This window comes from Equus caballus, chromosome 24 (genome assembly GCF_041296265.1).
Source record: "Equus caballus isolate H_3958 breed thoroughbred chromosome 24, TB-T2T, whole genome shotgun sequence".
Lineage (NCBI taxonomy): Eukaryota > Metazoa > Chordata > Mammalia > Perissodactyla > Equidae > Equus > Equus caballus.
The window spans coordinates 45,249,362-45,264,817 of record NC_091707.1 but is presented as its reverse complement, the minus strand read 5'-3'; the positions used below and the strand labels follow the sequence as shown (position 1 = coordinate 45,264,817).

General features: G+C 34.9%; 1 protein-coding gene across 11 annotated transcripts in view; it reads left to right on the top strand.

Moving 5' to 3' along the window:
• Positions 1-15,456, top strand: part of EML5 (EMAP like 5) — a 140,203-nt gene that overhangs the window by 15,389 nt on the left and 109,358 nt on the right. For all 11 annotated transcript variants that reach the window (XR_011432098.1, XR_011432099.1, XR_011432097.1 and 8 more), the window contains exon 2: positions 10,729-10,888. Coding sequence is in view for 3 of the 11 variants with exons in the window: in XM_023628233.2 (XP_023484001.2) it covers positions 10,729-10,888 (160 nt within the window). In the remaining 8 variants the exon portion in view is untranslated. The remainder of the gene's footprint in view (positions 1-10,728; positions 10,889-15,456) is intronic.

Below are 15,456 nucleotides of genomic sequence, written 5' to 3'. Positions count from 1 at the left end.
CCTACGTAATTCTCAATACTCAGGAATAGTAATAGGGAAAATAACTTAAAAAAAAAAAAGAATTTGTTCTTTCCATGTGTTTCAAATGACGGTGTCATAATATGGATGAGTAATCACCTTGTTAAACGTTTTAGAATAAGAATACACCTAGAGGAGCCGGCTCTGTGGCTGAGTGGTTAAGTTCGCGTGCTCCGCTGCGGCGGCCCAGGGTTCGGATCCTGGGCTCGGACGTGGCACCGCTCGTCAGGCCACGTTGAGGCGGCGTCCCACATCCCACAACTAGAAGGACCTGCAACTAAGATATACAACTGTGTACGGGGAGGGGAGGTTTGGGGAAATAAAGCAGGAAAAAAAAAAACAAAGATTGGCAACAGTTGTTAGCCCAGGTGCCAATCTTTAAAAAAAAAAGAACATACCTAGAAATGGTTGCTTCTATCATCTTTCTCCCAAATCAATTTCTAAGTGTTATTGAGTTTGACTATATGTACGGCAATATGCTAGGCAATATGTGGAATAAAACTTAACTGTAGATATTAAGTTGACTTCAAGAATACTATAAAAACACTCATGCTTTCTTTTTCATTAAGAAAATTGGAGCTATCAGAAGAGAACTTTCAGATTCCACCCACCCATCAGCAATACACCAGCTCCTGTCTCGTATTAATCCCTCCCCTAGTGCACAATATCCTGCCCTTTTTTCCCTGCTGCAGAAATTCTGCCCTTCTCCTGTATCAATATTTTTGATGATTCTTCTACTGGATGATTCCTGTAAGAATATAAAATATGCTCAAAAATAGTCTTCTCAGGGGCCTGCCTGGTGGTGCAGTGTTTGAGTTCATGTGCTCTTCTTCAGCGGCCCGGGGTTTGCCAGTTCAGATCCTGGGCATGGACCTATGCACCACTTATGGAGCCATGCTGTTGCAGGTGTCCCACATATAAAATAGAGGAAGATGGCACAGATTTTAGCTCAGGGCTGGTCTTCCTCGGGGCGGGGGTTGGGGGGGACAGGAGGGAAAGTCTTTCAACAAATGTTAAAACCAACTGAATATCTATATGGGGAAAAAATGAACCTCAACTGTATACCTCACCGTATACAAAATTTAACTCAAATTGAGTCATATATCCTAAACGTGAAAGCTAATACTATAAAATTTCTAGAAAAAAAGCAAGGAAATAGGACATAAAAAGTGTGATTTATAAAAGGAAAGATTATAAATTGAACCTCATTAAAATTAAAACTTTTCAGGCTTCTAGGTAACTGAAGACAATGGCAGGTATGTAGTAAGTAACCTCCCAAAATCTCTTCTCCAAACAATGCAAAATCACTTCACAACTATGAAATTTCTATGCAAAACCTTAGCCTTACCATTATTTAAACAGAGACTGTAAAAACTGTAAAGTAACTGTAAATAAAAAGAGAATAATAAATTCTAGCTACAGTTTCACAAGCTCTCTCCCAGGACTCCACTGCTGAGGTTTACGGAGAGCAACTTAAACTAAAAAACTGAGATAACGGTATCTTGACTGGGTACTGTAAGGATACAGACAAAAAGAACTATGGATAATACTATAATCTAGTTGGTAAAATTGTTTCTCACAGGCCTAGCAATTCTGAAACAACTTTGTATATACTAAAATGAAATAAGTAAATAGATTTTAGGTTATGAGAGCCCGATTTCTCACTCTTGGAGAAAGAAGTTATAAATAAGGAAAGAGAGAAGTATTAAATGAACCCTGTGGTTTGGGATTAGAATCAGAGGTATCAATATGAACTCATGGTTTTTAAATATATATATATACAGATAGATACAGAATGCAGATGTGTGTGTGTAAATGCGTTAGTATACATACATTTCCTGGCTCAGTCTACAGAGAGAGCCTGGAAGCAGTAACATTCCAGTAACAATGAACACACCTACTGCCTAGATCTTGCTATCTAAACACCATTCTCCAAGAAAAGGAACAAGGGCTTCCTGGAGAAGTAGTTCATTACAGGGCTGGAGCAGGAAAAATACTAGATAAGCCTGGAATATTTTGTGATGCAAGAAAGTAAGTAAATGCAAAAGAGATGTTGGCTTGTTGAAACAATAAGGGAACCAACTTGAAGGATCTCCTAAAGGCCAAAGATGGAATGATTTGAGCCACAAAATAAATAATGATAGTATTGAATTTCAAATAGAGTAAAACAGGAGTCATCAAACAACAGGCTGTTGGCCAAATATGGCTTGCTACCTATTTTAATAAAGTTTTATTGGAAAACAGACATGACTGTTTTTGCAACCTTTTTTTCATTATAGTTCCCCTAAGGAATCCTTTTAGCTATTTTTTTTCCTAATTGTCCCAACCCACTACAAAATTTTAATAGCACACATATACTATATGCCAATTTATGTACTGTATGTATATCTGCTTTATACATAAAAAGAATAAGACATCCATACACACAAGAACTGATTTTTACTCTCCTGGAGGTGATATTGCTCCCAATGAGAATGTATGGTTTACATATTACATACATACATTTACAATCTGTGGCTGATTTGGCATTATAATAGTATCACAGAGTCGAGTAACTGTGACAGAGATTGTATGGCCCACAAAGCCTAAAATATTTATTGTTTGTTCCTTTATGGGAAAAGTTTGTTGACCCTTGGAAAAAAATAAATACCCATGAATTCAAGCTGATATAAACAAACAATGGATTAAATAAACTAATAAGGGAGAAAAGTTAGTTCTTCCTTATTGTGGAATTCCAATTAATAAATGTAAAAGAAAAGAGGGAAATAAGAGGAATACATTAGGTGAATACTGTAGTAGTAACTGTTTCTGGCAACATCCACCAATAGACACTAAAATTAGTCAATGGAAGTTTGAGGAGAAACAGAATTTGCATAATCTGAGAGCATCTCCCCTCAAATGCTTATTGACTATGAAGAGAAGCTTTGTGGTGACTTAATGGTGGAGAAGCCTGGCAGGCACCAGCTTATCCAAGGGATCGAGATACGCATCATCAGTAATCATACATATTGACATCCTCAGCTCCTTGATATGATGCACTAAGGAGAACAAATATAATTTTTACGATATACTTGCCAAAAATGCATAACTTCACTCCATCATGAGAAAACATCTTACAAATCCAAATTGAGAGACATTTTACAAAATAACTGATTAGTACTTTTCAGAAGTTTAAGGTTATGAAAGACAAGGAAAGTCTAAAGAACTGCTACAGAGAAATGACAATTAAATGCAGCCTGGGATCCTGGATAGGATCTTGAACAGAAAAAAGGCATTAGTGGAAAAATTGGTGAAATTTCTTTTTTTAAAGATTTTATTTTTCCTTTTTCTCCCCAAAGCCCCCTCCCCCCCCCCCACCAAGTACATAGTTGCATATTTTTAGTTGTGGGTCCTTCTAATTGTGGCATGTGGGATGCCACCTCAGCATGACCTGATGAATGGTGCCATGTCTGTGCCCGGGATCCGAACTGGCAAAACCCTGGGCCACTGAAGCAGAGTGCGGGAACTTAACCACTCAGCCACAGGGCCGGCCCCAAAATTGATGAATTTTGAATAAGGTCTGTTGTTTAGTTAATGGTACCATACTAATGTTTATTTTCTCTTCCTGATCATTGTACCGTGGATATCTAAGATGTTTATGTTAGGGAAATGAGATGAGGGATATAAGAGAACCGTTTGTACTATTTTAACAACTTCTTTATGAGTCTAAAATTAGTCTAAAAAAAGTTTCTTTAAAAAATTAAAATCTTTTGCTCTTTAGAAGATACCATGAAGAAAATGAAAAGTTAGTCCATGAACTGGGTAACACATTTACAAAACATGTATTTGAGAAAAGAATTGTATCCAAAATATATCAAGAATGCTTACAATGCAATAATATGATCACAACTAACCAATTAAAAAAATAGGCAGAATGCTTTTTGCCCAGAGGCAGAGCCAGTTGCAGGAAGTGCATGACAGTATGCGGAGGCTCATACTCTAAACCTTCATAGTCATATTCCGTGAAGAGGGGCCCCTGGGAGATGGAGAGTGTGGAGGTAATATGCAGAGCAGGGAGCCCAAGAAGGGGAGCTCATAAAGCAATATTTGATGTCCCAGATTCACTCTTATGCTGTATATGGTTGGAACTGACTGCAAACAGCATATCAAAGCCTTTAAGAACTAAACTACAATCATCCAGATTTCAGACTGGCTCCTTGGTGTATACATGTGGTAGCCCTGCAAAGACTTTAAAAACGAAATTAACATTGGAACCACAGAAGGAGAGTTGGGACCCTGAACCTAACTGGATTGCTTGCCTGCTGAACAAACAAAAAATTCAACATTCTCTAGAGGATTTTAACAGGACCTAGAGTTTATAATATTCAAAATGTCCAGGATATAATCTAAAATTATCATACAAGGAGTTAGGAAAATCTTAACAATTTAGAAAAGACAACAGTCTTCAGCCTCAAGAAGATGTAGTTGTTGGAATTATCAAAGAATTTAGAGGAGTTGTTATAAATATATGCCACAAAGTAAAGGGGAATGCTCTTGCAACAAATGTTAGAAGTTCTCAGCAAAGAAATAGAAGCCGTAGAAAAATGTAATGTTTAGAACTGAAAAATACAAAAATAGAAATAAAGAATTCCCTAGTGGACTCACTGTCTGAGTCTGTGTGGTAGCTAGATTGCCCCCCACCAAAGATAGCTACTCCCTAATCCCTGGAATTTGTGAATATGTTGTTACATGGCAAAAGTGACTTTGAAGATATAATTAAGATATGGACCTAAGAGAGTGTCTTGGATTATCCAGATGGGCCCAGTCTAATCAGGTGAGCCCTTAAAAACAGAGACTTTCTCCAGCTGGAGTCAGAAGAGATGCAGCAGAAGTCAGAAAGATTCAAAGCTTGAGAAGGACTCATTGTGCCTTTGCTGGTTTGAAGATGGAAGTGGCAACGTGATGAAAAATGCAGGTGGCCTTAGGGAGGTGAGAAGTTCCTAGCTGACAGCCAGCAGGATAACGAAGACCTCAGTCCTTTTACCACAGGGAACTGAATTAAGCTAACATTTTGAATGAACTTGGAAGCCGATTCATCCTCAGAGACTCCGGAAAGGAATGAAATTGTGTTGACAACTTCGTTTTGGCCTTGTAAGACTCTGAGCAGAGGACCCAGCTGAGCTACTCTGTAGCTGGATTTCTGCTCTGCAGAATGCAAGATAGTAAATTTATTTTGTTTTAAGATGCTAAATTTGTGTTGATTTGTCACAGCAGCATAGAAAACTGATAAAGTCTGGGATATATTTTTAGCCTTTCTAAAAATTAATGTTAGACTTTTACTGTTTCTTGGATGTTGGCAAAGGTATGAAATTCCTGGGTCAGAGATAAAGGACTTTATTATTCATGGCATAACAGATAGCATGAGTCAGTAATAACAGAATACATGTTCTTTTCAAGTGCCATTGGAACATTTACCAATACAGGTCATATCCTATAAAACAAACCTCAACAAATTTAAAAGAATTGAAATCGTATAAAATATGTTCTCTTAACATAATGGAATCAAAATAAAAATCATTAAAGTAAACAGAAAGGAAATCAGAAAATATTTTGAACTGGAAGAAAAATACAACATATCAAAATTTGTAAGATTCAGCTAAAGCATTATTTCAAGGGAAATTTATAGCATTAAATACATATACTTGAAAAAAAGATTCCAGATTAGTAATTTAAAGTTTCACCTTATGAACTAGAATAAGAATAGCAATCTAAACCCTAAAACAGAAAGAAGGAAATAATAAAGAGCAAAAATCAATGAAAACAGCAAAACAGGGAAAAATCAAACCAAAAGCTAGTTGTTTGAAAAGATTGATTGAATTGATAAATGTCTAGCTTGATTGACCAGGAACATAAAGGAGAAAACAGAAATAACTAATATTCATCAGGCTATCACTGCAGACCCAAAGAAAATAAGAGGAAGATAAGGAAATACTGCAAACAACTCTATGCCTATATTTTTGGCAACTTAGATACAATAGACTATTCCCTTGAAAGATACAAACTATCAACTCACCAAGAAGCAGTAGATAATGGGAATAACCCTATATTTATTGGGTAATTGCATTTATAGCTTAAAATATTCCAAAACAGAAATCTCCAGTTACAGATGGTTTCACTGGTAATTCTGTCCAACATTTAAAAATAAGAAATAATACCAATTCTATACAATTTCTTACAGAAAATAGAAGAGGAGGGAAAGCTTCCCAACTCATTTTAGGAGCTGGCATTGCTCTAATATAAAATCCAGGCAAAGACCTTAGAAGAAAGGGAAATTATAGACCACTACCCCTCATTAACATAGATTTAAAAATTCTCAACAAAATAAGCTGATAAGCAAATAAACCCATCAATAGAATAATACATTATGATCAAGTGGGGCTTATTCCAGAAATGCAAGGCCAGTTCAACATTAGAAAATTAATCAATGTAATTTACTATATTAACAGATGAAAGAAGCAAAACCGTATGATCTTCTCAATAGTTGCAGGAAAAGAGTTTGACAGAATTCAGCATTTGTCCGTGTTTCAAAAGATGCTTAGCAAACTAAGAATAGAGGGATACTTTTCAACTATAAAGGCATGTATAAAAACCTACATCTAACATCATGCTTTAGTGGTGAGAGATTGAGTGTTTTCCTTGTAAGACCAGGAAAAAGATGAGGATGTCCTCTCTTACCACTACTAATTCAACATTGTACTGGAAGTTCTAGCCAGTGCAGTAAGGCTAGAAATAGAAATAAAAGGCTTAGAGGAACGGAGGAAATACATTGTCTCTCTTCCTGGATAACATGATTGCCTACATAGAAAATTCCATATAATCTACAAAACTCACACACACAAACTCCTACAACTAATTAGTAAATTTAGCAAGGTCGCAGGATACAAGGTCAACATAATACATTAACTGTATTTCTACATACTAGCAATGAACAACTGGAAACTGAAATTTAAAACACTACCATTTATAAAAACTCAAAAAAGTCCTGTATAAATTCAACAAAATCCATGCAGGATCTGTGTACTAAAAACTATAAAATGAAACTGAAAAAAGCAAAGAAGACCTAAGAAAAGGGGGGATGCATCATGTTCATGGATTGGAAGACTCAATGTAGTTAAGATGTCAGTTCTCCTCAAATTGATCTGTAGATTTAATGCAATCCCAATCCCAATTCCAACAGGATATTTAGGGTATACAAACTGATTCTAAACTTTATAGGGAAAATAAAGTCATTAGAACAGCCGAAGCAATTTTGAAAAGGAATGAAGTTGGAGGACTCACGTACTCAATTTTAAGGCTTATTGTAAACCTACAGCAATCAAGGCGGTGTGGTATTGATGAAAAGATAGATATATAGATTAAGGGAAAGAATATAAGGTACAATTTGTGACAGATTAACATAGATGTGATCAGTTGACTTTTGGCCAAGGTGCATGGGCAATTCAATAGAGAAAAGATAGTATTGTCAATAAATGGTGCTGGAAAAAATTGGACGTCCATATGGGGAAAAAAAATGAGCCTCAACCTATGTTATACCTTATACAAAAATTAATTCAAAATGGATGATTTAAAAGTAAAACATAAAACTATAAAACTTTTAGAAGAAGACATGAAGAAATCTTTATTACCTTTTGTTATGCAAAAGCATGGTCAGTAAAACAAAAAAGTTGATGAACTGATTTCATAAAATGTTTTCTCGTTGAAAGAAACTGTTAAGAGAATTAAAAGAAAAGCTACAGCTTGGGAGAAAATATTTGAAAATCACATATTGGACAAAGGGGCTTGTATTGAGAATATATAAAATAGTTTCAGAACTCAAAAATAGTGTACAGACAACCCAATTAAAGTGGTCAGAAGACTTGAACACATAGATTATAAGAAACATTACTCAATATCATTATTCATTAGGGAAATCCAAATTAAAAAGACTGGCAACACCAAATATTAGTGAAAATGTGGAGCAACTGAACTCTCGTACATTGTGGGAACATAACATGGTGCAACCTCTTTGGAAAACTGGCTGTTTTGTGTAAATACTAAACATGTACCTACCGTATCCTCTTTATTTTGTGTGACTTCTAATATCTCTGACCTATTGTATGTAGATTTTATGGTTAAAGTATGAGGACCTTCCTGTTTTTCCTCCCCAATTTCCAAGTGTGGAGAAATTGTCTTCACATTACTTATTGTTAAATATATTCCCTTTTTATAGATGAGAAAATAAGGCTAAGATAAGTAACTTACCCAAAACCCTGTGAAGAGCAGAGCCAGAGTCCATTTTATCTATTTTTTCTTTTGTCATTTCTGATTTTGGTGTCACATGTAAGGAAACCATTGTTTCATCCAAGGTCAGTAAGATATATGTCTATGTTTTCTTCTAAGGGTTTTATAATTTTAGCTCTTAGATTTTGAGGTGATTCTTGCATGTGGTTTGAGGCATGGGTCCAAATTCATTCTTTTGTATTTGGATATTCATATGTCCCAGCACTGTCTATTGAAAAGACCATTCTTCTTTCATTGAATTATCTCAGCACCACCCTTGTTGGATGTCAATTGACCATAAATGTATTAGTTTATTTCTGGACTCCCAATTCTGTTTTTTTGATCTGCGTGTCTATCCTTATGCCAGTGCTATAATGTCTTGTTTACTATAGTTTTGCAGTAAGTTTTGAAATTGGAAAGTATGAGTCTTCCAATTTTGTTCTTTTTCAAGATTGTTTTGGCTATTCTGAATTTTAGATTCAGCTTGTCAGTTTCTTCAAGGAAGGCAACTATTACCTTGGCAGGGATTGTGTTGGTTCTGTAGATCAATTTAGGAAGTAATGTCATCTTAACAATATTGCAAGCTTAGAGCATGAGATACCTTCCCATTTATTTAGATCTTTTAAAATTTCCTCAGTGGTGTTTTGTAGTTTTCAGCGTACAAGTCTTGTGCTTTTTTTGTTAAATTTATCCCTAAGTGTTTTATTCTTTTTCTTGCTATTCTAAGTAGAATTGTTTTCTTGATTTAATTTTCAGATTGTTCGTTGGTAGTGTATAGAAATACAGTTGGTGTTTTGTATTGATCTTATATCCCTCAACCTTGCTGAACTCATTTATTAATTTTTTCTACTTGGGATTTATTTTGTTGTAATTTGTTTGTGGATTCCTTAGGATTTTCTATATACAGGATCATGTCATCTGCAAGTAGGGATAGCTCTACTTCTGCCATTTCTTTCTTTTTCTTGCCTAGTTGTCCTGGCTAGAATATCCACTATCATACTGAATGGAAATGCAAAAGCTGACATCCTTGTCTTGTTCCTATACTTAAGAGGGGGTACTTTCAGGCTTTCTCCGTTAAATGTGATGTTAGCTGTGGGTTTTCATAGATGCCCTTTATCAGATTGAGGAAGTTCTGTTTAATTCCTAGTTTGTTATGTGTTTTTTATCATGAAAGAAGTTGAATTTTTGTCAGGTGCTTTTTCTGCATCTATTGAGATGAATATATGTGGGATTTTTTTGTGTTTATTCTATTAATATGATATATTACATTGGTTGATTTTAGTATCTTGAACCAAATTTCCATTTCCACTTCCCTCTCACTAGTTACTCACTTAGTATTCCCTGACTTGATGAATACCACCCCAACCCATCCAGATGCCCAAGGCAGAAACCCAAGAGTCATCTTAGGCTCCCTTTCCCTTACTCCCTACATCCAGTCAGTTGATTCTGCTTTAATACCCTCCTAACTTTTCCCTCTTTGAGTTCATCCTCTACCGTGGTGCTAGGAGTGATTTTTTTCCTCAAAAGGCAAATCTGATCATCTAAATTTACTTGTAGAAAAATTTGTCAAGGAGAAATTTATATTAATTTCCTGCCTTCTGCTGATGTACATAAACCATTGCCAACTGTTAGGTCTTTGTCTTGTCTCTAAAGACTCATAGATTACTTTCTGTGAATTATGGGTGAATTTTCTGTTTCTTAAAATGGGATTTATAATTTAATATTAATGTTACAATATGAGTGCTACTAAATGCTATTTTTGGACACTAAGATTTGGTCTAACTTTATCCAATAAAAGAGTAAAATGGGAGAGAGGGCTTAAAAACAGATGAATACCAAATAAGAAAATGGCAGGTGGTAGGGGTGCTACTAATTTGTTGCTGTGGTTCAGTTGATCCCTTGTGAGAATTCTTGTTTGTTTTTTTTTTTAAGATTTTATTTTTCTTTTTTCTCCCAAAGCACCCGGGTACATAGTTGTGTATTTTTAGTTGTGGGTCCTTCTAGTTGTGGCATGTGGGATGTTGCCTCAGCATGGCTTGATGAGCAGTGCCGTGTCTGCGCCCAAGATTTGAACTGGCAAAATCCTGGGCCACTGAAGCAGAACGTGTGAACTTAACCACTCAGCCATGGGGCCAGCCCCTCTCTTTAGAATTCTTTTTTTGAGAAGTTTTCACAGCTTATATCGAATTATAGGGATTATGAAGTCTATCATAACTGTTTATCACATATACTATTGAAGTAGTAACAACATGAATTTTTATAGATGTTATTTTACTTTAAATCCAAATTATTTTAAATGGATACATAATTAAAGTCTAATTTTCATGTTGATATATATAAATGTTATATATACTAAATGCTATAAAAGCTCTATAAGCAATTTTTAAGTCTGTTTGTTTGTTTATTTTGCAGCCTTGCTTTGCATCCTGAACGAGTATTGGTAGCAACAGGACAAGTGGGGAAGGAGCCTTATATCTGTGTTTGGGATTCTTACACTGTGCAGACCATATCAATTCTAAAGGATGTTCATACACATGGTATAGCTTGCTTAGCATTCGACTTAGATGGACAGGTATGTGATAATTTTTCCTCTTTTTCTAAACTATGTTTTAAAAATGTGTACTATCAGAAATGATTATAAATCTATCAAGTTAAATTGGAAAGCAATTGATGAAAAGTACTTGTTTGTATAAGAGTGGAGGTCGGTAGGTGGGTTGGGTAGTTGATGTATGTAAGAAAAATAGTGACAATAAGAAGGTTTTTTTCGTTGGATCAAGAACTTTTCAATTGAAGTAATTATAATTATGAAAGCCCAAGAAATTCTGACTCAGTGGAATATTATCTGGTTGTTCTAGAAAGTTTTACATATAACTCTTTTTCAGATAGTGTATGTTGATAGGACAGATGGAAGACGTCTTAGGAAAATTAAGTTTCTCTAAGTAGAGCTGTATACATTTTAATTTTCAGTTATTTTAAAGGTTTCTGTTAAAATTACATTTTTTTATTGAAAATGATGAGGAAGTTTCTATAATATGAGCTATTGTACAAAATCAAAGTTCAAAACAAAGGATATAATTATCATTCCACTTACTAATGAGTTCCCAAATTATTATTTACTTCTAGTCATTGATTTTAACAAAGTTAAACAAGCCAAAAGCTTTTTTGTGGTGCTTTCATGGAACTTGTTATACCTAAAACATTTACGAAGTGATAAGAAGATGGATTTTGCAGGTGTGACTAATTTGTAGTCTTTAAAAGTTTTACATTAAAATTAAACTTTAAAAACCGTTTTAACTTTTAGAAAAATTTTGATCTGCTTTTCAATTCATAAAATTAATTTTGTAGATCTAGATCTTACAGAAAAGATTACATTGTGTTCTATTCCCTTGAAAATGATAACAAGTAGATATTTTATTTATAACTCTGAGGAATAGCTTCTTTGAGTAGGCTAGATTAATATGACTTTCTGAGAAGAGTCTGGTAAGGGATCTATAAAGACTAAACTGGAACCTCTCATTTGGGGAAAAATGTGCTTCTAAGTTTAATATCCCTGTGTAGCAGTGTTTGGCATTTATAGAACCTTAATTCATGTCCCAATTTTGCTATTATTTTTCAAGTCCCTTAATGTCCTCATATCAGAATTTCCTTTCTTTTTTTAAAAGGAAGAGAATAATACTCTTTACTTATACTTTACCGGAGACTGTATTTTATAAAACAAACCTACAAAGTTGTTTGTAAAAATCATTTACCACAGGTGTTATAAAATCCAAGATGTTTTAACTATGTGCCTGTATACTTTAAATACAGATGTTTTCTTTTTAATTTTAAAAGTGCCCTTTCTAAATGTGTTGCATTGCTGAGGAATTTTTCTTATATACATAAAGGAGAAATTGTGCCCGTAGCTTTTACTAGTTGAAAGGCTTTAAGTTCACTTATTTTAAGCAACTTATAAGAAAAGTCTTGAGTGCATGTATTTTATTATCACAGATCTTCATGAGAACCTGTTCCTTAAAAATTTAAACTTGTAAAAAACGTGGTAGCTAAAAGTTATTGAGCACATGTTAAGTGCCAGGCATTGTGCTAAACCTACAGTATCTCATTTAATCCTTGCAACAACCCTATGAAATAGATATTATTATTATCTCTATTTTACAGATAAAGAAACTGAGACTTAGAGAGGTTAAATAACTTGCCCCAGGTTACACAGCTAGTAAATGGAGCCAGAGCGGGAACCCAGGTCAGTCACACTCCAAAGCTCATGTTTTTAACCACAATGCTCTACTGCCTCCCAAACATGAAACTTAGGAGGTGGTTATTTATATTTCAAAAGGACTTCATCCATGTTCAGTACAGTTAAAGCTCGTAAGGAACTGCTATCACTTGAAGATTGTTAAGAGTATCTCTGAAATTTTGTTAATTTTGAAAATGCTTTAGTTAAAACATATATTTGAGAATATATCCGTTCACTAATATCTATAAACTGTTTATGAGATACCAACTAGGAAATATTTTATAATTTTTGCATTTTCTACTAGATTTGAAACTATAAGTGATCAGTTAAGATTTGTCCAATGAATGAGTTTCTCTGTTGGTAGTAATGCTGAATGTTCCTTTCCCAGAGGATTTCTTTTAAATGGATTGAATATCCACACTAATACTGGAAGTCTGCCTTATCGAGAATAATTAGGGCCTGAAAAGGCTGTTTATATAAATCCACGTCAAACAGGGACTAAAACTTCATAGTAAATGGGAGAGGAGGTAGGAGGAGGGAAAATAGGACTGGTACTTTATTTTGAAAATATAACCATAATTTATAAAAACGCTTTTCTCATATTTAACAAAATCTAGCTTATAGTTACAATTCTAATTTATAAAATAAGCAAAGAATAAATGTTAATTTTTTAACCTAATTTTGTCAATTACCTGCTGGTACAAAATAAAATGCTTTAATCTATTTTTGCTTTTTTGCACATGATTATGAAGAGGGTCATTTTTGCAAAAGTATTAGAGGAGTTCACTGATTTTTTCCAAGGGCCTTTTAGTAATCTCTTAATAACTAGATGTATTTCAAGTGCCTATTGTATTATTGTTGAATTTTTTTCTCTTCTATTGCTCTGCCGGATTCTGGCTGCTAATGGCTTTATATATAATTTCACTAATATTTATTCCATTAAGTCCTGAATCTTTTGCAAAATTTGTGATTTTTACTTTGTAACATTGTAACAATTAGTTCTTATATAACGAACCCAGAGATCAGAAGAACCTCCATACTGGAATCTTTTAAGTTTAATTGTCCATTGTTTGAATATGTTTCACAGTTGCAGGAACTTATGGGATGTGTCTAGTTCTGTCTATTAGGATTTTAGTTATCTGTGTATTTAGTGTGCTAGAACTTTTTAATAAATATTTCCGGTTCAATTAATGGATGCAACCAAGATTTTGTTTGGGAATAGGCTCAGGGAGGATTTGGGAAGCTGAATAGAGGCTTCTATTACCAGGTTTTCTTTCTCTCTCTCTGGCTGTTAGTTCTTAGTTATCTTTAAAGGGACCTTTTCTTCTGTCTGCTTGTTAAATGTCAGTATTCTTTTGGAGTCTGTGGCTTTCTTTTTTTTTCACTTTGCTTATTCTCTCTAGGTAATTATCCAGATCCATGTCTTTAATTCCCATATTAGTTGACAGTGGCCCTGGCTTCTCTTTGCACCTTCAAATACCCTCCTTGAGTGTCATATAGATATGTTTTATACTACACATTTGAAACTGAATTGTCTCTTTATTCCAACTCTATTAAAAAACACAGCTTATCTTTCTCCTGGTTTCTGGCCTACCTCTCCAGTCTTGTCTTCTGCCACTTCCCATTGGTCCTCCTCCCTAAGCCACACTGAATTACTGGCACTTTCCTGAAAGCACCATCGTGTCTCTAATCTGGTGTCCTTTGTTCTGAAATGCACTTTCTCTTACTTTCCTATACCCAACCATCTTTTACTCTATCTTGCAAGATATGCTTCAAGCATTACTTTTACTGGAAAACTTTATCCTCTTCCTCACCTTCCTAGGCTGGGTTAAATGTGAGAAAAGATGATGAAGTAAAAAGTGATAGAAAGCTAGGAGAGGAGATAGTATTTGCTTGATTATGTCTACCTTTTCCTCCCTGCTGTTGCTTAACCTATGCTTAGGGAGGTTGATTTTGGCCATGATATGTTTATCAGGGCTACAGAGGAAGCACTCGCAGCTCTATTTTGTTACTGCCTGTACAGAGCTAGATGCTTTGAGGCTCTGTTGAGATTCATGGAATTTTAGAGCTTTTGGCCAGTTGTTTCCAGTTTGGCCAGTTTCCTAGCTGATCCAGAGAGAAGGGGCATCCGTAGAAGAGACAGTGCCTCTCCAACTATTCCTCACTTTATCCTTGTCTTGTGAAATTTTAATCTCTACACAGTGTGCTATAGTAAGAGGTAGATGTCCTTGTTTTAGCTAGGTATTTGCTGATACCCTCTAGTTCCCAAATATTAAAGACTCTCAGGAGGGGCAAATCATCTCCTCTTGTTTCCTTGGGTTATCTGCTACTGTGATTTGATGGAGAGCTATAACAAACGATATTCTGTATCTTTTTATGTGAGCCTCTCATTCTACCCTTTTGGGGATTTAAATAGCAATTCTCCTTTGCAGAAACTGTAACTGGGTACTAGCTGGCATTTCTCCTTGGGACAGGTAGAAGGTACGGGTTCTTAAAACTAATTATGATTATGGTAATCTAATAATAATAATGATAGCAAACATTTATATAATATTAACCACATGCTAAGCACTCTTCTAACTCCTTAACTCTAATATTAACCCTATGAGGTACTTTTATTATCCCTACTTAATAGGTGAGGAAAGTAAGGTACAGAGAGGCTAAATAACTTCCCAGAGTCATCCAGTTAGTGAGAGATGGAGCCAGTGTTCAAACCTAGGCAGTCTGGTACCAGCATCTGTACTCTAAACCAGGGACTGGTAAACTTTCTATAACAAGTCAGATAGTGAATATTTTAAGCTCTGTCGCAACTCCTCAGCTCTGCATTGTAGTGTGAAAGCAATCATAGACAGCTTGTAAAAGAATGGGTATGGCTGTATTCCAGTAAAATGTTAGTATTTACAGAAACG